General features: G+C 43.1%; 1 protein-coding gene across 9 annotated transcripts in view; it reads right to left on the reverse strand.

The window, feature by feature from the left end:
* The window catches only part of Nxpe3 (neurexophilin and PC-esterase domain family member 3), a 55,016-nt gene that overhangs the window by 14,095 nt on the left and 18,091 nt on the right, over positions 1–22,830 (reverse strand). For all 9 annotated transcript variants that reach the window (XM_048454286.3, XM_048454284.3, XM_048454285.3 and 6 more), the window contains one exon: positions 1,510–2,264. In XM_048454286.3, coding sequence (XP_048310243.1) covers positions 1,510–2,264 — 755 coding nt within the window. The remainder of the gene's footprint in view (positions 1–1,509; positions 2,265–22,830) is intronic.

Raw genomic sequence — 22,830 nt, forward strand, 5'->3', positions numbered from 1 at the left:
ATGTTCTTCCAAATGATTGTGCTTTTCACCAGATAGTTTTATAACTTCACTTTTATAGTTTTTTATAGTTTTAAAACTTTTTGTCACTTAGCAATCAGACACTTACAAAGCACAACATACCTTTAATGCATGCTTTTATCTATAATGCTTAGAAAAGGGAAAATGGTATATCATCGCAAATATTTACCACTTGTGTATGCTGGGAACATTCAAACTCCACTTTACTTATTTTTTTAAGTATTCAGTTAGCTATTGTCAGCAATAGTTACCCTGCTACACTAGAACAATAGAAGTAATTTCTCCTGTCCAACGTAACTTTTCCCCAGGACTGTTATTTCAGTTTAGAATTACATGCAATGTCGAAGAAAACATAAATTTCAATTCAGACTGATTCTATATTTTTTCATTCTGCCCATTACCATATACTGGCTGTGCTATAAAACATTCCGTTTTATGCTGAAAATAAGTACTTTAGCACAATACCATAATACTTGCAAGAGCTGTTAAAATACAGAGTTTACTGTGGAACACCTTGATCCTATGCTTACTAAGTTAGCTCAGTAATACTGCCATATCCAATTATAGATAAACATTTATAATATTTAAAAGTTGATCTGTTTCTTCAACATTTTAGCATGACCCTCAAGTACCAGTGACTAGCCCTCAATACCTCTATTCTGGGGTAGCGGGCAGGAAGTACAAAACACAGTGCCACAGTATGAGGGGTGGGTCAGAGAAGTACTTTTTGAGCATTAGTTCTGGCCTTCTACTTTGTTAAGGTAGGATCTCTCTTGTTTCTGTCACACTGCATACTCCAGTGAGCTGGTGTGTAAGCTTCTCAACAATTCTATTTCTGCCTCCCATCCATCTTGACACAGGAGTGCTGGGATTACAGATGTGTGCCACGGCAGGGTTTTTATGTAGGTTCAGAGGACGGAACTCAGGTGTCAGACTTGTACAGCAAGCACGTGCTAAGCCATCTCCTGATAATCTTGGGGTTTTTTTTTTTCTTGGGAAAAAAAAAAAAAAAAACCTGTTCCGTGAATAAGTGGTCTTGCCTATGCAGTAAGAAACTTGGTGTGTATCTCTAACATAAACAGCAGAGAGCAGTGATAGCACACACCTTTAATCCTAGCATTTGGGAGGCAGAGGCAGGCGGATCTCTGAGTTCAAGGTCAGCTTGGTCTATAAGAGCTGGTTCCAGAACAGACTCCAAAGCTACAGAGATACCCTGTCCCGGGGAAAAGAAAAGAAAAAAAAAAACAGCAGAATAAGAACAAAGATTGAAGGGTTTAAGGGTAAAAGGTCTTTAACTTAAAGTTAAACAAGCACTAAACTTTCCTTTTAAAACACTGAACAAAAGTGCAAATCCCAGTTTTCTTATGCAACGCCTCTTCTGACGGGGCCAAGTTCAGACAGACACAGAATGCATACCTACAAGGGTCCCCTAAAAGTGGCAAAGACAATGGGGCAGACCTCTTTACCCCCAGCACCAGGACGCGGGCATACCTCTGAAAGAAAGCACTGTCCGCAGCAGTGAGAAGGCCCTTCATGTATCCGCCCTTGAAGTGGTTGATTCTGCTGCTGCAGGGGAGCTTCTTTGGTTTGAAGCAGAACCAGGGCTCCCCTGTGTAGAGGTCTGTAAAGTTGCACAGGGGAAGACTTCCCGGGAGGCACACATTGCACTTCATCGTTTCCGAAATCCTTCCCGAGCGGAAGAGACTCTTGAAATAGACCCTGTCTGGTTTAGCTTCCTGCAGGTACTGAAGAACTCTGATCCCTTCACTGGGGTGAACCAGAGATATGGACACTCTAACTCGGCCAGGCCAGAGCAGGGTAAAAAACACTTTGTAAAATCCATTCTGGTAGTCTACCACTCTGCCCATGGCCCCCGCCTGCAGCTTGGGCGAGTGAATTCTGGCCTGCAGGTAGTCTCCGCCATACTTCTTGGGCTTCCCTTCAAAATCGTGCACGTGAACCAGCACCTCCAGCTGGCTCCCCACCTTGAAGAAGGCTGCAGAATTCAAGATGACAAAATAGCTGGAGGAAGGGTCGGTGCTCTTCACAAAAGGGACCAAGTCCACATCAGGCACCTGCCACTTTGAGGCAGCAAGTAATGCATCCTCTTCTAAGCGTTCCTGACTGGACAGGGCCTGGTGCTCATAACCACAGTATGGATTCCGGCTAATGCCCGTTGCCTGCGGGGAAACAAACTGGCCACTGCTGTCGATGAATGTCCCTGAGAGCGTCTCATGGTCCAAATACTAAGGAGAAAGAGAACAGAAACCACACGTCTCTGAATATTAGGCAAATAAATCTCTATTTCGGTTTAAATTTGTATAACGTCAACTGAGATTAAACTGTTTCAAAACAGCCTGAAAGTTTCACAGTTATTGTAGCAGAATAAGATTCGTGGAAAATTCGTAGAGAGGTCTCTGTAGCTTCACAAATCTTACTTCTGGGAACTGTATGTGGATTCTTACAGTAAATTAGCAGAGAAAAGTTTCCTTGAGCTAGTTCTAGCCATGGAATGGAGAAAGAAACCATCTTTTAAAAGGTAATATTGATGAGTAGTAACCAAATGCGGTGCCTTGAAGTAATATGGTCACCACGGGCTCAGGGAGTGGCTATTAGGAGGCGTGGCCTTGTTGGAGTAGGCGTGGCCCGGTGGAGAAAGTGTGTCACCAGGGTGAGCCAGGCCCACTATCCTGTCCTTCCTGTGGCCTGCCGATCTGAATGGAGAACTCTCAGCTCCTTCTGCAGCACCATGTCTGCCTGCATGCCACTATGCTCTCTGCCAGGATGATTATGGACTAAACCTCTGAACCTGTAAGCTTATAAAAGCTGCAGTGGTCATGGTGTCTCTTCACAGCAAAAGAAACCCTAAGTAAGACACCAGGTGAGAAGCTACTTTTCCATACCTGAAACCCAACTGGGAAAAGAGAAACCTCCAACTCCAGCCTGTACCAAGGGTAGGAACCAGCACACATGAAGGAAGTCCACACGCGGGGGTACGTGCTCACCAAAGGACTCCAGCAAAACACAAACCACCAGAATGTTCCTCATCCCCCCGGTACAAGCTACCATTTTACCACAAGCCCACAGAGCTGCTTCTTTCACCAAGATCATCGTGTCCAGAATTCAACAACAAACTGCAAGGCAAATTCAATTGTTAAAAGTTAAACAAAGCAGAATTTGAAGACAGCAAGCAGGAGCAGCCATGTCAGGTACAGGAGGAGTGCTGGACTTATCAGACAGGGAATTAAAGTCAACAGTGAGCGTAGGTACTCAGTGGCTCTGTGCTTGCTGCACACAGACAAGGTCCTCAGCTCAATGCTCAGTGCCACAAAAGCCTTAAAAAATAATACAAAACAAATTTTACAATTAAGCAACTAAGTCTCAGGCTAATGCCTCTGATGGCCACTTGGGGACCCGCAGATACACATATGTGGCCCCTTAGGCTGTGGACCCACAGACACACCTATGGTGGCCCCTCAGGCTGTGGACGGCTCCGGGGACACAGACACACATACGGCGGCCCCTCAGGCTGAGGGTGGCTCCAGAGACCCACAGACACACATATGGTGGCCCCTCAGGCTGCGAGCGGTTCCAGCAATGGGTAAAGTGTGGCAGCACCTTGGGCTCTGGCCACTACTGTCTGGAGCTGCTGTAACTTCAGATTACAAAAGTGATTTGTGCTCCCTGATGCTCCCTCCAGAAGCCCAAGCTCTGTTTGCAGCCAGACAAGGCTATGGTTAAGGACGGGAGCTCCAGGAACCAACCAGACCAGAGTGAATGTAGGAAAAGGCTGTGAGAGCGACACATTGGGAAAGCCCACCAAGGCAGCCTGGGAACACCAGGCTAGCAAAGATATCATCCGGGCCACTGAGACGGCTCGGTGAGCAAAGGTGCTTGCCACCAAGCCTGATGAACTAAGTTCAGAACCCACATGGTGGAAGAAGAGAACCAGTTCCAGCAAGATGTGCACTGTGGCCAGAGCACGCACTCACACACACAAAATAAAGAAACACACTTTTAGGGAAAAAAATGTTAAAAGAAGACAATCTGACTAAAAGATCATTTATGAAATCACTAAAGAAAAAGACATGGATGGTAAGCATATCATAATGTCCAGAAAGCTGAAGATCATTCCGAGAGTACAGTGAGCTCTTCGTCCCCTAACAGTGGCAATGCCAGGTTCAGAGGTTGACCATGCAGATGGCGCTGCGGGTCACACTAAGAGAGGAGAAGATACTTTCACCGGCTTGAGAGCAAAACCCCGTCCCAGTACCAGAAGAACAAGCCTTCCAAGCCTATTTGCATGTAGCATGGCATTTCACAAGATGGCTTCCTGTGCTGAAAAACTGAGATGTGGCATCCGGGGCCCCCACACCTGAAGCTTGTCCCTATGCGAGCATTTCCTGCTCTCCTTAGACATCCACAGTATTATTTAAAGAAAATTCAGTGAGTTGATTTTCATGGGCTCCACCTATCATTATGAAAGAATACATCAATGCAATTATCTTTGCATGTGCAATCACGGAAGAACATTATTTGTTAATGTTAATATGTCATTGTATTAAGAAAGAGAACAAATGGAAGAAAAAGGAAAAGATGAATAAGATGAAGACAAGAATAAAAATATTTTTTAATAAAGAAGTATTTTATATAAAGACTAAGATGGCTAGATACTTCCAAAATGGGAAAGAAAGCTGGGACTCTTGTGTACGTTATGAAGTTCTGAGTAAGTTACATAAGGTAAAAGATTAGACTTGGTTGGGGGGAGGTGTTGGGGGATGAGAGGGAGAAATGTGGTTGGACTGTAAAATGAAATTAAAATAAATAAATGTATATGTATAAAGATATGACTTGGAGACAATATGTGTACAATATAAACATTTCTAACATCAAGAGTCAATACACTGGGTGCTGGAGAGATGGCTCAGGGGTTAAGAGCTGTTCTTCCAGAGGTCCTGAGTTCAGCTCCCAGCAACCACATGGTGGCTCACCATCAAGAATGAGATTTGGCACCCTATTCTGGCTTGCAGGCAGACACGCAGGCAGAGCACTTTATACATAATAGATAAATCTTTTTTAAAAAAAAGTCAATACATTGATACCAGACCTCCCTTAAATCAGTGCAGTTATTGACCTGCTCTTAGTTACCTGCCGCAGGAGCTTGCTTAACATAAGTATTGTCTCATTAAGTTCATTTAAAAGTGTTTGGTTTTTGCCTAAAATGACAAGTTCACCTTCTGAGGAATTCACAGAAAAGACAAAATACAGAGTATATGTCTATAAACTAGTCAGTTGTCAGATCCTCCAGTTAATAATCCCCCTGAGAAATTACAAATATTTCATCTCATTTAGATCTAATGCAAGTGTTTGTAGGAATATTAGACAAAAGTTTTGAAAATGTCTGTGAACCAAATTCAATATTCCATGTAGAGAAGGTTCACATTATCCTTGCAGAATTGTGGGCGGGGGGGAATGGGATTAGAGATCAACATGAACGCAGTTGTTAACTCAGATTGATGCACAAAATGATGTTAAACAATCAGAGGTTGGCTTAGCAGACACTGCAGCCCATGATGTAAAGAATGTGAATCTTAGAACTGAATATTACTCAGACATTTAAAAAATGACATCATGAAATTTGCAGGCAAATGTATGGAATTAGATGAAAATCATTCTGAGTGTAACCAGATCCAGAAAGATAACTATGGTATGCATTTGCTTATGTGTGGATATTAGCCATTAAATGAGTGCTAACCAAGCTACATCCATTGGTAGACCACAGAAGCTAGGTACAGTGGAAGAAACTGGGGGGACACATGGATCTCCCTGGGATAGGGAAATAGAATAGATTTTATAGGTGAACTGGGGGTGGGAGAATGGGATCAGGAGGATCAAGAGAGGAAGGGAGATGGTATTGAGGGAGAGGATTTGAGGAAAGACAGCTAGAAGTGAGGGACATTTGGGGGATTGTATGGAAGTCTACTGCAGTGGAAACCTCCTAAAATATATGAAGGCAAGCCTAACGAAGTCTCCAAATAATGGAGAAAACAGAGTCCCACCTGGCCATCTCTTGTCACCAAACAAAGCTTCCAGTAACAGGACTGGGTTACATATCCAATTGAGTTGTTGGACAAAGGGGCCCCATGGAAATTCCCAAATAACCCAGGCTGTTGCCTCCACAAATTTCTCACTTCTGAAGCAACAGCCACACAAAATGAACATGAAGAGGTTAAGCTGGCACTTACATAGAACCTTAACCCCAACCTTCTAGTGTCTTTGGTATAGGAAGGGACTCAGAGAAACATAAACACCAACCCAGACACAAAGCCTATTATCTACAATGCAGTTCTGCTTCCAAAATATGCTAGGGCAATGGTGGCACAAAGCTTTTGAGAGTAACCAACCAATATCTGACTTGACTTAAGGCTCATTCCATGAGAAGAAACCAATACCTAACACTGCTTGGGTGACCAAGAACCAGGGGCTAGATAGATAGACCAGAGACCTAGGGCACTTAACTACTGGTCTTAAGTTGAAAAAAAAAAAGTGATACAATGACTCCTAATGATATTCTGCTATACTCACAGTATATTCAGCCATCATCAGAGAGGCTTCCTCTTGGAACAGATGGTAACAGATACAGATATCCCACAGGCAGACAATATGCAGAGAAAGAAATCTTGGAACATACAACTCTAATTGGGATGTCTCCATTAAATCCCTCTCCTCAAGACCCAGGGAACCAATGCAAGAGGAAGTAGAAAGAATGTAAGAGCCAGGGAGGATGGAGGACACCTGCAGAACAATGCCCTTTATATCAGCATGAGCAAAGCTCATATGAACTCAGAGACTGAAGCAGCAAGAACAATGCCTACACGGGTCTGGACCAGGTCCTTTGAACAGCTTTTATAGGACTCCTGAATATATATGACAAACCCTATTTTTTTTAAAAAAAAATATTTAAAAAGCCACTTCACAGTAAAATCCAGGGGAAAAGTTAACCTGAGATTACCATGCAGCTGTTTACCAAAACGGAGGAGAGTCTTGACTTTGATCGTGGACTTAAGTCAAGGACCTGCACAGAAGCTGCATAAAGTCAGCATGAATGCTCAATGTTGCTTTTCTTGCTCGGTGATTTTAAAAAGTTGAGTAGTTCCCATATGATTTTTTTCTTTTCTAAATTGAATTCCTATGCTCGCATAAAAGCACACCTCTATATATTGGTTATTACAGTATTCAAAAAGTGAGATGTTTCTTTAAAAATGTACAACCCATAATGCTGATGCTTTGTATGGACCACAAGTGCAACATCCTCTAATCCTTCCTGCCACTTGTCACAATTGTTATTTAAAGAACCAGATATATATTGCATAAAAACATGACCTTTTCCTTAGTTTAAATAAACTCCAGGGTAACTGGGCTTCTAAAACTAATTAATTTAAATTGATTGAAAGTTAAAGTTCTCTCCCTCTCCTTGTCTAATGAATCTCGAAAATATGTCACAATGTGATTCTAGCTAGCCCAATGGCTCTCAAATTGCTGGAAAGCAGCCCAACTTTGGAGGTCAAAAGAAAAATTGAGGAGAAGTCTGGTGGATGGATGCTCTTGTGAGCCCATGAGGATATTCTAGTGGACTGTGATTTGGAAAAGTATCTCTTCTGTCCTGGCTTCTCCTGGTTTCCCTCTTAGAACTTCTGACACTCATGACTGTGGCCCTCACATCTCCTTTACGTCTCTTTCCAAGCAATATCAACACTTGATCTTACACAAATGGAATTACTGATACACTTCTGGAGTCATTTAGACAGGCACCCTTGAAGGGTACCCTGAACACTACACCTACACTTCCATCTAGCTGGAAGAAGCCAGATCAGTTGTCACCCCAATTCCATAACAGCAGTTAGGGTTACCTCTCAAGGGAGTGGTGAGAACAGGGTAAAAATTAGCTTAGACTATTTAGGATCAGAGAAATCCCAAAGAAAAGTCCAGAGTCTTTCAAGGATAAAAACTGAAACTGCTCTTGGGCCTCTGTACAGGCTGGAGGCTAGAAATTCCAAAATCATCTGTGGCCCCCTCTCTGATCAGATTCCTGAAGGACATTAGAGTCCCCTCTTCGGAGTGGAGAACGTTAGAGCAGAACCTCTGGTCTTCATGGGAACCTAACAGTCCGGCAGGCTAGCCCAATCTCTGGCCAAGGCGCCACTCCTGAGAAAATGGATTCACCTTAGGTCAGGCTACAGAGAGATAGATGGAGTAACTTTTCTTTTAATGAGACACTGGTGTGGGAGGTCCTTCTGTCTATGTGTTGCTTGTATTGGTTAATGAATAAAGAAACTGGCTTGGCCTGATAGGGTAGAACAGAGCTAGGCAGGGGAAACTAAACAGAATGTTGGGAGAAAGAAGAGTGGGGTCATAGAGAAGACATGTAGCCCCACAGGAGCCAGACAGCCCAGTAAGCCACAGCCTCGTGGTGATATACAGCTTAATAGAAATGGGTTAAATTAATATGTAAGAGTTAGCCAATAAGAAGCTAGAGCTAATGAGTCAAGCACTGATTTAAATAACACAGTTTCTGTATGATTATTTCGGGGCTAAGCAGCCTTCTTCCTACAAGACACCATACTTTTCCTTCTTCGTCCCAGGCATGGTCCCTACAAGCCCAGCAGCCGGGAAACTCAGTAGACTCTGTCCACCTTCTAACTCAGAAAGGTACAACTTTGCCTTTCTGCTCTCATTCTTCTGTTTCTTTCTTCCAGATGCTACAAGAACCTAGATGTGCTTTTTCTGAGAGTCTGAGCTTCCTTGCCCTTCCTCTAAAGCCCTACTCCCTGTCATATGACTGCGTGTTTGCCATGTGTGTGACCTCCATGCATACTTACACAGCAAGGCTTTTTTTCTATTTTATTTTCCTTCCCCACCTGTGGTAGTTGCTGAGATCTATGGCTTGCCCTGACTTGGGGTGTTTTTTCTTTTTAAATTCGAAAGGAACATTTCTAACTGAAGTTCAAGAACACCCAAGAGATGTGGGCTGAGTGGGGGTGGGGGTCTGAGAATTCCAGAAGGATAGAGGCAAACAGAAGAAGTATCTGAAGCAATGGTGACCCAGAACTCACACAAATGAATGCCAGACACCAAACCACAGCTCAGGGAGCTGAGGGGACAACCACCCAACTACAGCTGGTTGATTATATTCAAACCACACAATTTAAAAGTCTTAAGAGGGGACAAAAGAAAAATCATCTTAATGTTAAAGAGGTAAAGATAATCATTGTCTGCAACTTCTCAAAAGAACTAGAGAAATGAGAGTGGAAGGAGATGCTTAAAGGAATAAGATGAATAAGATCAACCTGGAATTATGAAATCTATCAAACTATTCTTCAAAAGTGCAGTAGAAATACGTTCTCAGACAAATAAAAAGTGAAGTTAAAGGAAGGTGTTACCCCTACATAAGGAACTGCAGGCAACTAAGGAATGCCATGAGCAGAAGAAACAGTCTTCCCGAAGGAATAAGTCCTGAAAACATACATACAAGTAACAGTATATGGACTGAGTGGACTGTACTTATGCATTCAGGAGTGTGTGTGTGTGTGTGTGTGGTGTAACAGAGAGGAACGAAAAAGGAGGCCATGAATTTGAAAGAGAGCAATGAGTCGTATACGGGAGGGTTTGGAGGGACGAAAGAGAAGAGGAAAATGATGTAATTATTATTTCAAAATAAAAGAAATGTTTTTAAAAAAAGAAAGGTGTTACCAATAGATCTGTCAAGAAAGAAATGTTACAGTGAAGTTTTACAGGAAGAAATAAAATTACACAAATCAGAAGTGTGAATCTAATAAAAAAAAAAAAGATGAGAGAAGGGATTGTGAATGTAAAGCAAAAATGTTTTCTCCTGTTTTATTTGAGATTTTTTTTAAAGATGTAGTCCAGTGTGTGTGGATGGGGGTGAGTAGGTGGGGGTGTATGTATTTTGTAGTGGTGTTCAGGTGCCCAGAAGTCCAGAGGTTGTCAGAACCCCCGGAGTTGGAGTTACAAGTGGTTGTGAGCCACCTGATGTGGGTTCTGGGACAGAGCTCAGATTCTCTGGAGCAGCAGCAAGTGCTTTTAACCACTGGGCATCTCCAGCCGCTTGTTTTATCTTTGATGGGAAGTTTCAATACACTGCTCAGGCTGCTGGGCTCACACGATCCTCCTGCGTTACCCTTTTTTCTTATATTTAACTGATCTGAGAGATGATAATTTGTTCAAAGTGATAGCAGAAACAATGTATTTGATTCTCTGCACTTTGTACAGTCACATGTGAATGGGTGGACAACAGAATTAACACAAGCTACAGGAGAGAGCAGTTCTATGTGTGTGGCAAACTTGAGGGCAAACACTAAACACTGAACTGAACAGATAAAGGATGGAAATAAGAGGTGCAGTTCTGCCATCACAGCCAAAGAGGAGGAAGATGCTAGACATAGCCACCGGACATGCCGACTGAAGGTAGTCAAGGCCAAGTGTGACATTTGGATCACAGAACTGATGTCGAGTTTCACACAGGGGAGACAGGCTGGAGGAAGCATGTAAACAGTGTCCAGTGACTGTGTGTGATGACACCATAGGGCGGTGGGACCCTCCTGACGGTAGATGCAGAAACTCCAGGAGATGACTCACAACCTCTGCCATTCCCCTGTCAGATGGGCAGCTTTATAACTTCCAGCCAAAGAATTCTTCATACCCTGGGAAGTGAAAGCACTTCATATTGATCAAAGAAATGTCAAATTATGATTACTTGGGTGGGGAGGAGAATTTTCACTCTTTAAGAAGCCTCAAAGACTTCTTGATGAGGAGGAGTCAAAGTGATAACACATTCAACAATCCAAGTATATAATGAAGAGAAACCAGACATTTTTGTGATTATTGGCACTTAAGAAATCAAAAGAGAGAAAACGCTCCTATGAAAAGCTGATGCTCTCCTTCTCAGGAGACAGGCTGCAATTTCTATAGGATCATTGTTAAATGGAGATTTACAGAACAGAAAATTTTAAATTGTGACTTTTAGAAATGGAAAAATCAAGACATAATATTGGTCTAATATCCAAAATGGGGTACAGTTCTAAACAGAGAATTCTCAACAGAGAAATCTCAAATGACTAAGAAACACTTAAATAAATGTTGAACATCCTTAATCATCAGGAAAATGCAAATCAATAACATAAGTGACAGCTCATGTTGGTGAAGATGTGGACTAAGAGGGACACTCATCCACTGATGGGAGGAGTGTAAACCTAGATCACCGCTATGGAAATAGTATGGTGGTTCCTCAGTAAGATGGGGTTCAATCTACCTCAAGATCCAGCTACACCACTCTTGGGCATACACCCAAAGGACGCTTCACCCTACCACAGAGACACTTGCTCAACCATGTTCATTACTTCTCTATGCATAATAACCAGATATTGGAAACAGCCTAGATGTCCCTCAACAGAAGAATGAATAAAGAAAATATGGTACATTTACCCAAAAGAGTATTACTCAGACATTAAAAAATGACATCATAAAATTTCCAGGCAAACGGATGGAGCTAGAAAAAAAAATCATTCTGAGTGAGGTATCCCCAACTCCGAGAGATGGATATGGTATGTATTTGCTTGTATTTGGATATTAGCCATGAAGTGATGATAACCATGTCGCAATCTGTTGACTCACAGAATGTAGGTATAGAGTAAGGGACTGCAGGAAACAGACAGATATTGTTAGGAATGGGAAATAGGACAGATAGTTATGGGTGGGTGGGTAGGACTGGACTGAGAGGAGTAAGTGGAGGGGGTTGGGCTGGTGGGAGAGCATAAAGAAAGAGGCAGCTAAAATTAAAGGGCATTTTAGGGGTAGTACAGAAACCTAATATAGTAGAAATTTTCTAAAACATGTACATAAATGAAAGCGAACTAAATGAAATCACTAACTATTAGGGGAGACAGACTCCCAACTGGTCATCTCTTACCATCAAAGCTCCCAGTACTGGGACTGGGTTACATCTAATTGAGTTGTAGGTCAAAGGGGTCCCATGGAAATCCCCAAACAACCCAGGCTGTCACCAAGACAGTAGGTTCCTCTCCACAAAACAGGAGCAAGGCCCTGCTGCTGACGATAACACCTATACACCTCACTGAAGGTAGAGAAGTTGAGGTAATGCCTACACAGAGCCTTCACCCCTACTTCTAGCATCTTTGATACAGGAGCTCAGTCTACATATTCTCAAAAGAGAAACATAAACACCGTGCCTGCCACAAACTCTTTATCTGCAATGCTGTCCAGCCTGCAAGATACGCTAGGACAATGGTGGCACAAAGCCTGTGGGAGTAACCAATCAATGTCTGATTTGACTTAAGGCCCACTCCACAAGATGGAGCCCATACCCATCACTGCTTTGAGACCAAGAACCAGAAACTAGATAGCCCAGGGACTAGGGAAAAAATCAAATAATACTAGTCTAAAAGAGAAAAAAAAGTGCAGTGGTAAAATAACTGCTCATGTATTTTACTAAATTCCTATAGATCAGGGTCTTCTTCAGCTATCCTCAGAGAGGCTTCCTCCCACAGTAAATGGAAACCAAAGCCATTTTGCAGAGAGAAAGAGTCCTTGAAGCTGTGTGCTCTAGTTGGGATGTCTCCATCAACTCCCTCCCCTCACAGCCAGGGAAGCCCATGGAAGAAGAAGCAGAAAGAGTATAAGAGCCAAAGCAGATGGAGGACACCAAGAGAACAAGGTCTTCTAAATCAACATGAGCAAAGCTCGTATGAACTCACAGAGGCTGAAGTTGCATGCACAGGTCTGCCCCTAAAGTCCTCTATGTACACTAGGACTTCCACCTTTGAGTTTTTATGGGATTCCTGACAGTTTGAACTAGTGGGTCTTTGAATCTTGTTTCTTATCTTGGAATCTTTTCCTTCTGTTTGTTGGTTTGTCTTGTTCAACTTTTATGTGATGGTTTTTGTTTTATCTTATTATACTTTATCTTTATATATAAATATATATATATATATCTTATTATATTTTTAATACTGGATGAAATGAAATGAACTCATGAATGGAAACCTAGCCACTAGGGTAAAGGTTAACAGCTGAACTGTCACTTGTACCAGCTGGGAGAGGGAAAATCAGTTTTCTCCAGGAGTGACACTGAGTATGCCATATCAACCACTCCAGGACAGGCCTCATGTTCAGGAAGAGGTGAACAACATACAATGGACTCCACAGTCTTTTTGTGTCCTTTTATTTGGCTACAGTTTTATGGAGTTTCAGTTTTTTGATGTTTTGGGTTTGTTTCCTTTGTGGTTGTAGTTTTCTTGGTTTTGGAAGGTTTTGTTGTAGTATTGGGTTTTTGTTTGTTTTAAGTTGAGAAAGAATTCAAAAGTTGGGTGGGCGGGAGGGGAAGAGGATCTGAAAGGACTTGGTGGAGGGGAAGAATACATTCAAACGGTATTTATGTTTTAAATAATAAAAAATATATAATAAAAAAAAGTGTCATGGGGAAAAACCAAAAGTGACACTGAAAACTCACCCTCACTATAGAATGCCTTTCAGGAAAGGTTTCTGCCTCGCTTTCCTTCCTAGCTGCTGAGACACTAAGAGGGGCCAAATCATGCATTTCATGCTCATAGTGTACACCTATTCTTCCTATCCCTTTACCTGCTTCCTGTCTTGGTGTGCCTCTCATTCCATGGGTAGTTGTTTACCCAAGATCTGCTGGCAGGTCACTGCAACCAAGCGGAGGAGTTACCAGTCACTTAGTGCTAAGCCACCCGACTTTCTTCCATATGTAGGGGTAGGATTTTGCATGGGCTGTACATGCAAAACTGTACAGCCCACCTGTACAGTTTTGCATGCCTATAATCCCAGCCCTTGGATGGCTAGCCTTGGATGGCTAACATAGGCAAATTAGAGGGTACCATGAGCAACACAGCGAGATCCTGTCGCAAAAATAAAATTAAAAGAACGAATAAAAACAATTTGTTTTCTTTTCACAGGTGGCAGCTCTCTTCCAAACCAGTAACAAAGATAGCTTCAGGTCTGTCACCTTTTTGACATTAAGAGCCAAACCCTTTCATCCATCATGCACTGGGTACCTGCCCACCACCATTTAACTTCTTAAAAAAAAAAAAAGATTTATTTATTTATTATCTATACAGTTTTCTGTCTGTATGTATGCCTGCAGGCCAGAAGAGGGCACCAGATCTCATTACAGATGGCTGTGAGTCACCATGTGGTTGCTGGGAGTTGAACTCAGGACCTCTGGAAGAGCAGGCAGTGCTCTTAACCTCTGAGCCATCTCTCCAACCCCCACCACTTAACTTCTTAAGTGGTGAATAAAAGCAAAGCCATTTGATGACCTTAGCTCTAAGGCAGACCTGGCTGATGAAGGGGTAGTCCTACATTGAGCAATGGGTATGAGGACAGGAGGAAGCTGCTGGATGGAGCCTTGATTGACACATGTGTCAAATTCTACAGTAGCAACTAATAAAGTACCCTGATAACATCATAGTCCTCTCCTAGTAACTGCTAAACTGCTAAATTTTCCTTGCAAATGAAAAAAAAATGCAAGTAACCTCTTCCAGGAAATAATGATCCTTTTAAGGCCATTTCTAAAGAATAACATTTTTGTTACCTAGACATGAACAAAGAAGTAACTACTCCATTGCTTAAACAGCATCAACCCATCTACCCACAAGGGAGGATGCCACAGATAAGAACCGACACTCAAAAGAGAGCAACACTAAGCAACGGAAAGACCTTGGTCACAACAGAATGATATTCAGCCTGTCTACAAACTTCCAAGTGGATAGCATTCTCTAGTATTACAGCTGCTTTGAATCAAATGTCTTTACTTGCAGTCAAAAGTCCCAACATATTGGTATTATACTACACGTCGTCAAAGCAGTCCTACACAGAAAGAACACAACTGGAGGATCACAATACCTAACCTCACGACACTGCACAGCGACAGTGACAAAAACAGACACGCAGTCCAATGGAATGGGTCTGAGGACCCAAAGCAAACCTATATAGCTACGATCACTTAATTTTTGACAGAGGCATGAAGAACAGTCACTTGGGAAAAAGACAGTCTCTTCAACAAATGGTGCTAGCTAAGCTGGATACAGACCAGCAGAAGAATGAATTTAGATCCACATCTCAACCCTGAACAGAAATCAACTCAAAGTCAATCAAAGATAGTCATTTAAAACTTGAAACACTGAAAAATATAGGTAATACACTTGAAGTTATTGGTATAGGCAAGAAGGTGTGGGAACCGGTTCCAAGAATCAACAAATGGGATCACATGGAATTGAAAACTTTCTGCACAGCGAAGGAAGCTATCAGCAGATAGAACAGCTTCCATACTGGATGGGAGAAAATCTTTGACATCTATACCTCAGACATGAAGCTGATATATAGAATATATAAAGAACAGTAAAAATTGAACACCAAACGCACAGAGCTACCGCACAAAGTAAGTGGGCTAATGAAATGAGCCAAAGAAAAAGAAGAAAAAATAAATAAGAAACACAAATAGCCATTTTTTTTCTTTAATGTTCAACATCCTTCGCCATTAAGGAAATGCAGATTAAAGCTACTTTGAGACTCCGTCTCACGCAGTCAGAGAGGCTGTAATCAGAAAACAAATGACAGCAAATGCTGGCAAGGATGTGGGGGGCGGGGAAGGGACCCCTGTGCACCACCAGTGGGAATGCAAACCAATGCAACTGTTACGGAAATCTGTATGGAGATTCCTCAACATTAAAAAAAAAAAAAAGATCAAATGACCAGCTACACCACTCTGGGGCACATACAAAAGAGACTTATATCCTGCCATATTAGCTGCTACACTGTCCACAACAGCAAGGAACTGGAACTAGACAGACATCCATCGTGCCCACCAACTGACGGATGGAAAATGAAAATATAGAAAATACATACAATAAAAGTTTACTTGACTAGTAAGAAAAATGAATTTGCAGCAGAAAAAATGACTCAACAGTTAAGACTGCTTACTGCTCTTCCACGATCCAAGTTCAATTCCCAGAACCCCACAATGGGCAGCTCGCTACCCCCGCCTGTAACTTCAGTTCCAGGGGAATCCAATACCTCTGGTCTCCACGGCACCTGGACTCACATACACATATACACAGATGCATGCAGAATAGACACATAATTTTAAAAATAAAATAAATCTTAAAAAGAAATAAATTTGCTGAAAATAGATGCAACTATATTAGATGAAAATAGATGAAATATATTAAGGGAGGTAACCCAGTCTCAGAAAGACAAAACTCACATATTCTCTCTCAAATGCACGTCTGAACTTTTAGCATTTTCATGTATGTAAATAAGGGGTTGTGAGAGTGGATCTAGACTCTGAAACCACACAGAGGACCACAAGAGAGCAAGAGATGCTGGGGATGGAAGCCTAGTGTGGAGTAAGGGACCAATGGACAGGCGGGAATGGAGAAGTAAGGAGAGAAGGAAATAACCTAATCAAATATCATTTCAAAACTACCATAATAAAAACTAATTCTTTGGAAGCTAATAAGAAATTAAAAGAATTAGCCAGGACTGGTGGAGCATGCCTTTAATCCTAGCACTTGGGAAGCAGAGGCAGGCAGATCTCAGTGAGTTCAAGGTCAGCCTAGTCTACAGAGTGAATTCTAGAAGAGCCAGGACAGTTACAGAGAAAAACCCTGACTCAAAAAAGAAAGAAAGAAAGAAAGAAAGAAAGAAAGAAAGAAAGAAAGAGATAGACAGACAGAGAGGGAGGGAGGGAGAAAGAAAAGAAAGAGAGGGGAAGGGAGGGAGGAAGGGTTGGAAGGAGAAAACAAAGAGAAGGAAGGAAGGGAGGGAAGGAGGGAGGGAGGGAGGAAGGGAGGGAGGGAGGGAGGGAGGAAGGAAATCCAGGAAGGAAGGAACATGGAAGGAAAGAAGAGAGGGAGGGAGGGATGAACGGATGGAGGGAGGGAGGGAGGGAAGGAGATAGGGAGGGAGGGAGGGAATGGATTAAGGATGGGAGGCTGCCAAGCTTCAGAGCCTTTGCCCTATCACTGCACACTGACCACAATACACAGCAGCAGTTGAAATTCACAGCAGTTCTCTCATGTGGGACACAGAGACCTCTTCTTTCAATAGAAGAGTCTACCCACTCCAATAAGACTCACTTACTGTCTCCAAGATGGGAACTGTCTTTCACCACTGGTTGCTGCCACCCCCCCTTCCTCACTATCACTGGGGCTATTCATGCGGACAACAGAGCTGCTAACTGGCATTCAGTCCAGAAGTTTCCAAGAATGCATCAGGACTAAAAGGGACTTTTCCGAACACTTTTTAACAGTCTGCTTGTCCCCCCCATCTCTCTCTTGATCTCTCCCTCCCTCCCCTCCCTTCCTCGCCTATCCGAGAGCTACAGATTGTCTTTTTTCCTCCATTATTACACTCATGCTCTTTGATGTAGTTAAAACTAACATGGGCATAAACACAGCCACATTATGGAGCTAAAATCTGCTCCTTTCCGTGGGCCTGCAGGCTGGGCTCCATCCTGCATCCTCTCTCCAGTCTCCTATACATAAACCTTCTGGATTCCATCCTCCTTCCACCTTTCCACCCTCTGCCTGATCCGCAAGCAAGAATTCCCTAACAACTCACTCATCTGTAGCAAAGACCTCTGCCACCATTGCGGCATCTTGCCCTCTCCCATGAGAGGAAGGCATGTGGCTCCCACTACATCAGCAGTAATAAAATAACAAGATTACCCACAAGGGAAGGGCACCCTTCCTACCCAGGGTCTATGTGACCCTTCTGTGTTCTATGCCCTTTGCTCTCCTGCAGTATTATTTCTCTCGCATCCCCAACAGTCTGCAGGAAACAGTTAACAGGCTGAGCTCCCCCATCTGAAGCAACTTCCTTCCATTTATTCCCTTGAGAGGTTCCAGGCTGAAGCACAGGAAGGGGTGAAAAAGGATGCAATCGCCTAAGCAAAAGAGATGGAATTGAAGAGTATTGCATCAAACAGTCAAGCAGGGGTTGGGGAGATGGATCAGTGGGTTAAAAAAAAAGTCACTTTCCATACAAGCCTGAAGACCCTGAGTTTGATCCCCAGGATTCACAAAAAAAAAAAAAAGCAAGATGTAGTGATAGCAACAGCAAATTCACCATGGTGAGATGGGAGATGGAGATAGAAAAAAAAATCTGCCAAAAGCTTATCAGTCAGCTAGCCTGGGATACACAAAACAGTGACATCCTGCCACAAAGCAAAGAAGAAGACTGACTCCCAAAAGATGTTCTCTGACCTCAAGCACACATGCTAACACATGCACACATACATACACACACTTTAAGACAAATTGCAGGATATAGTAATAACTTCAGAAAGAGAAAATGTGTCGTGCAGAGTACTGATGAGCACATTTAAGAACCTGTAATACTACTGGGTAGTGGTAGTGCACAGTCTTTAATTCCAGCCCTCGGGAAGCAAAGGTAGGCAGATCTCTGAGTTTGAGACAAGCCTGATCTACAAAGCAAGTTCCAGGACAGCCATGGCTGCTACACAAAGAAACCCTGTCTCAAAAAAACAAAAGATAAAAAGCAAAGAAACAAAAAAATGAAAAAGAAACTGTAATACCAGAGGTTGCATAAAGGCATGATGGAGAACACTAACCCAAGTTCACATGAGGCCAGGAACAAAACTTGTTCCCACCACGTAGACTGAAACACCCCAATATTCACAGCTATGGGGTAGATGCTCGGAAGAGTTTTAATAGACATGTCATTTGTACGCTGTGCAGAGGACTGGAACAAAAAGCACTTACAACAGCAATGGCCATGCTCTCATCAGATTGACCATGAAGAGTCTCACTGAAAGCAGGAATGTGCTGCTGGCCAACAAGGTACCCAGTGCCACGTGGACTGGCACCACTGCCCCAGGGAATGTTAAAGTCTGGACCAAGAAGAACTCTGCCATCGTGAGCTGCTTCTGTACTAACACGATGTCTCAGACTCTGGAAGCTGTCTGAGATCAGAGGGTGGGCTTGGTTAGTTCCTGGAAATTTTCCTCTTTACAACTTATAAAAGGCCAGTTTATGGACACAGCCTTTCCTTAACTTCTCTCTTTTCCTCTCCCTAGAAGAACATTAATCTCGTAAGGGCCCCTCACAAAAAAAAACTATAAATCTTACTTTCTCCACAGTGTTTCACCCCGAATGTCATCACACTGAAGGTTAGTGCTTCCACATTTGACTACTGGGGTGAGAGGGTGGGAAAAGAAGCTCTTGTGTCCAGGTCTAACCATGACCACAAAAAAAAGAAAGAAAGAAAACACTGAATTCCAAGAAATTCACAACTGATCAAGACTGAAGAGAAAGTAGGAGCCAACAAAGCCACAAGACTGGACATCTCCCTCTTCACCTTCAGACTGACATCCCAGCAGGTGGACGGCAAGGACAGCACCCACAACTCCAAAACAGTTGACATAACAGACAGTATTCACAGTCCTGCCCCTACATGTCCACATACTATGACATCAGTACCCTGTGCGACCATCAGTGGGGAGGAGCGAATGGGGTTGGCCTTTTCTGGGAAAACTGGTAGCAGATTTCCAAGTGCTGACGAGCTTAACATTGACTGTCAACTTGAGCATCTGGAACCGCTTAGGAGGCAAACCTGTGGGCGCGTCTGTGAGAGAGTTTCTAGACTACATTAACGGGGGTGCGAAGACCTTCTGTAAACATGGTCGGGACCACTGCGCAGTTACCTCTGCTAGCACAGCCCCAACAAAACTGCAAAAGAAGCGGCCGCAGAGGTAGATGAAAACAAGGGATTCGGCCTCTTTGACGAATCACCAAAAAGCAACCAATTCGGCTAAGATTTATTTGTGAAGCAAGAAAATAAAGATTTCTCTCCTTAAAAAAAATACCAAATTTAGGAAAAATTCTAAACACAAATCCAAGGTCTTGTGCACTCCAAGTAAACACCAGAGTACATCAAAGTTAAAGAGATCAGAAGCAATGAGAGAATGAAAATCATGGCACAACTGAAAACAAAGGGCACATTCTTTAAAGATAAGCATCATCTCACCAGTGAGATCTCACTGTTCCAGGCCTGGTGATATACATGTGTAATCCAGCGCTTGAGAAGGTAAGGCAGGAGGATCACCCTGAGCTAGACAGTGAGTCCTGGGCCAGTCTGGGCTACAGAATGAGATCTATTTTCAAACAGCAAAAAAGGAAAGAAAAAGATCTCATGTCTAATCCCATTGGTCTCATTAACATGGAGATATGATGTGTCAACTTAAAAATAACAAAAAAGTTGTAATAATTCCAGAAGCAAGCACGCATCAAAGAGAAAGACCATCTGCTTCCACTAATCAACTCTGGAAAGCCAGTTGTACAATAACTGGGAAATGGTAGCTATAAACTATAAACTATTTGCTGATGCCAAGCCTCGGGTACACGAATCTCAGCATTGCCAGCTTGACCAACTGTGCCATCCTGTGCAGCACGCAGTATCTGTTGGGGTGTTTTCAGTGTGCTAGGCAGATCCACTGAGGACACTTTATCATTCATACCTGTAAATCAGGAAACTGATGCAGGGCAGTTAAGTGCCTTCCAATGGTCACACATTACAGTGCAGGGCACGGTGTAGAAACAGGAACGACAGAGCTACCCCACCACACCTGTCGCCAGCTCTACCAGCTAGACCCAGAGACTCCCTCCTTACATCCATTTCATTCCTAGAGAAACATGAATCGACGTACTTAAGAGAAACCTACATTTCTCAGAGGGTACGGCAACTCTTGGTAGTCATATACCTTAGATCTCAGTTGGATATCGTATTTTGAATGATTTCTTCTAGGCCAATGGTAATTTCCCTGGTCTGTCACTGAATTTAGGAAATTCAAAAATCCTGCTTGTTACTAAAGCCTAATAAACTGTAATGTACAGCTTCGCACACATCAAAAGCCATTCTGGATAAAAGGAAAATAACAAGAATGAAGGGGTAGGGCGATTTGGGGACAGGAAGGCCTGAAGCCATCAAAATTTGTTCCTACAGGGTCAGGTATGGTCCCCAACTTACACACTGATGCCCAAATCTCAAAGCGATGGTTCACAGATGAGTCTTTTGAAAGGAAGCTGGGGTCAAATGAAGTGAGTGGAACAGATTCTCACAATGGCATCAGAGGCTTCACAAGAACAGAGAAAAGGCTGGGCATGGTGGCCCATGCTTTGTAGCTCAGAACCCTGGGGGATTAGGCAGAAGGATTGATGCAACTTCCAAGCTCTTTGGGGCTACAGTTTGAATCTTGTCTCAAAAAAGAAAGGGAGAAGGAGGAGAAGCTTTCTACTCCGTGTGGACGGTGAGAAGGTGACCCACTGCAAGGTAGAAGAGGGCTCTCATCTGGCTCTGAATTGGCGTGGGACCTTGAGTTTGAACTCATTACCCCTACAACCATGAGAAACAAACACTGGGGGCAGGTGAGAATGGGAACAGGAGGGATTAGGCGGGGGTGGGGTGGAGGGAGAGAGTATTAGGAGAGAAGACTGGAATTGAGGGCTTCTAGGGATGGGGGATGGAAACCTAATACAGCAGAAACTCCCTGGAATCCACGGGAGTTACCCTAGCAAAGACTCCCAGTAATGGGGAATACAGAGCCTGCAAGGGCCTTCTTCTATGACCAGGCAAGGCTTCCAGTAATGAAACTGGGACTTCAACCCATCCACAAAACCTACAGTCTGTCCTGCCAGCAAGATGTGCTGGGGTGAAGTTAGCACAGAACTGTGGGAGCGGCCAACCAATAACTGGTCCAACTTGAGACTCACACAAGAGGGAGCCAATGCCTAACACGGCCTAAATGGCCAGACACCAGAGTCTGGACAGCCCAGAGACCCAGGATAGAATCAAACATGATTGGAAAAAATATCAATGAGATGATACCTAATGACATTCTGCTATACTCATAGATCGGTGCCTAGCCCAATTGTCATCAGAAGGTTTCATCCAGCAACTGATGAGAGCAGACGCAGAGGTCCATAACCCAACACTAGGGAGAGCCAGGGGAATCCCACAAAAGTCAGGGAGAAAGAAGTGTAGTAGCCAAAGGGAACAAGGATACCACAATAACAAAGCCCACAAAATCAACTAAGCAGGGCCCACAGGGGCCCACAGACTGAAGTGACAATCACAGACCTGATAAGGCTCTGCATATAAGTTATGGTTATGTAGTTGGGTGTTCTTGCAGGACTCCTAAGAGTGGGAAGTAGGGGTGTCTCTGACTCTTTTGCCTGCTCTTGGGACCCTTTTCCTTTTACTAGGTTGTCTTGTCTACCCGTGATGAGGGTTTGTTCCTGGTCTAACTGTAACTTGTTGTGCCGTGTTCGGTGATATCTCTGGGAGGCCTACTCCTTTTTCTGAAAGGAAACATAGGAGGGATGAAACTGGGGAGGGGCTGGAGAGATGGCTCAGCGGTCAAGATCACTGGCTGCTCTCCTTGAGGACCTGGGTTCAATCCCCAGCACCCACATGGCAGCTCACAACTGTCTATAACTCCAGTTCCAGGGAATCTGGCACCTTCACCAAATACACATAAAATAAAGTTAAATATTAAAAAAAATAAACTGGGGGAGAGGGCAGGAAGGGAACTGGGGGAAGGAACTGAAAGGAGTGGAGGGAGGGGAAACTTCAGTTGAGATATAATGTGTAAGAGAAAAATTTTTTAAAAAAATAAAACCACACACACACACACACAAAAAAAAAAAAAAACCAGACTACCACAGCAACAATGGT

This window comes from Myodes glareolus, chromosome 2 (genome assembly GCF_982192425.1).
Source record: "Myodes glareolus chromosome 2, mMyoGla1.1, whole genome shotgun sequence".
In the NCBI taxonomy this organism is placed as follows: Eukaryota; Metazoa; Chordata; class Mammalia; order Rodentia; family Cricetidae; genus Myodes; species Myodes glareolus.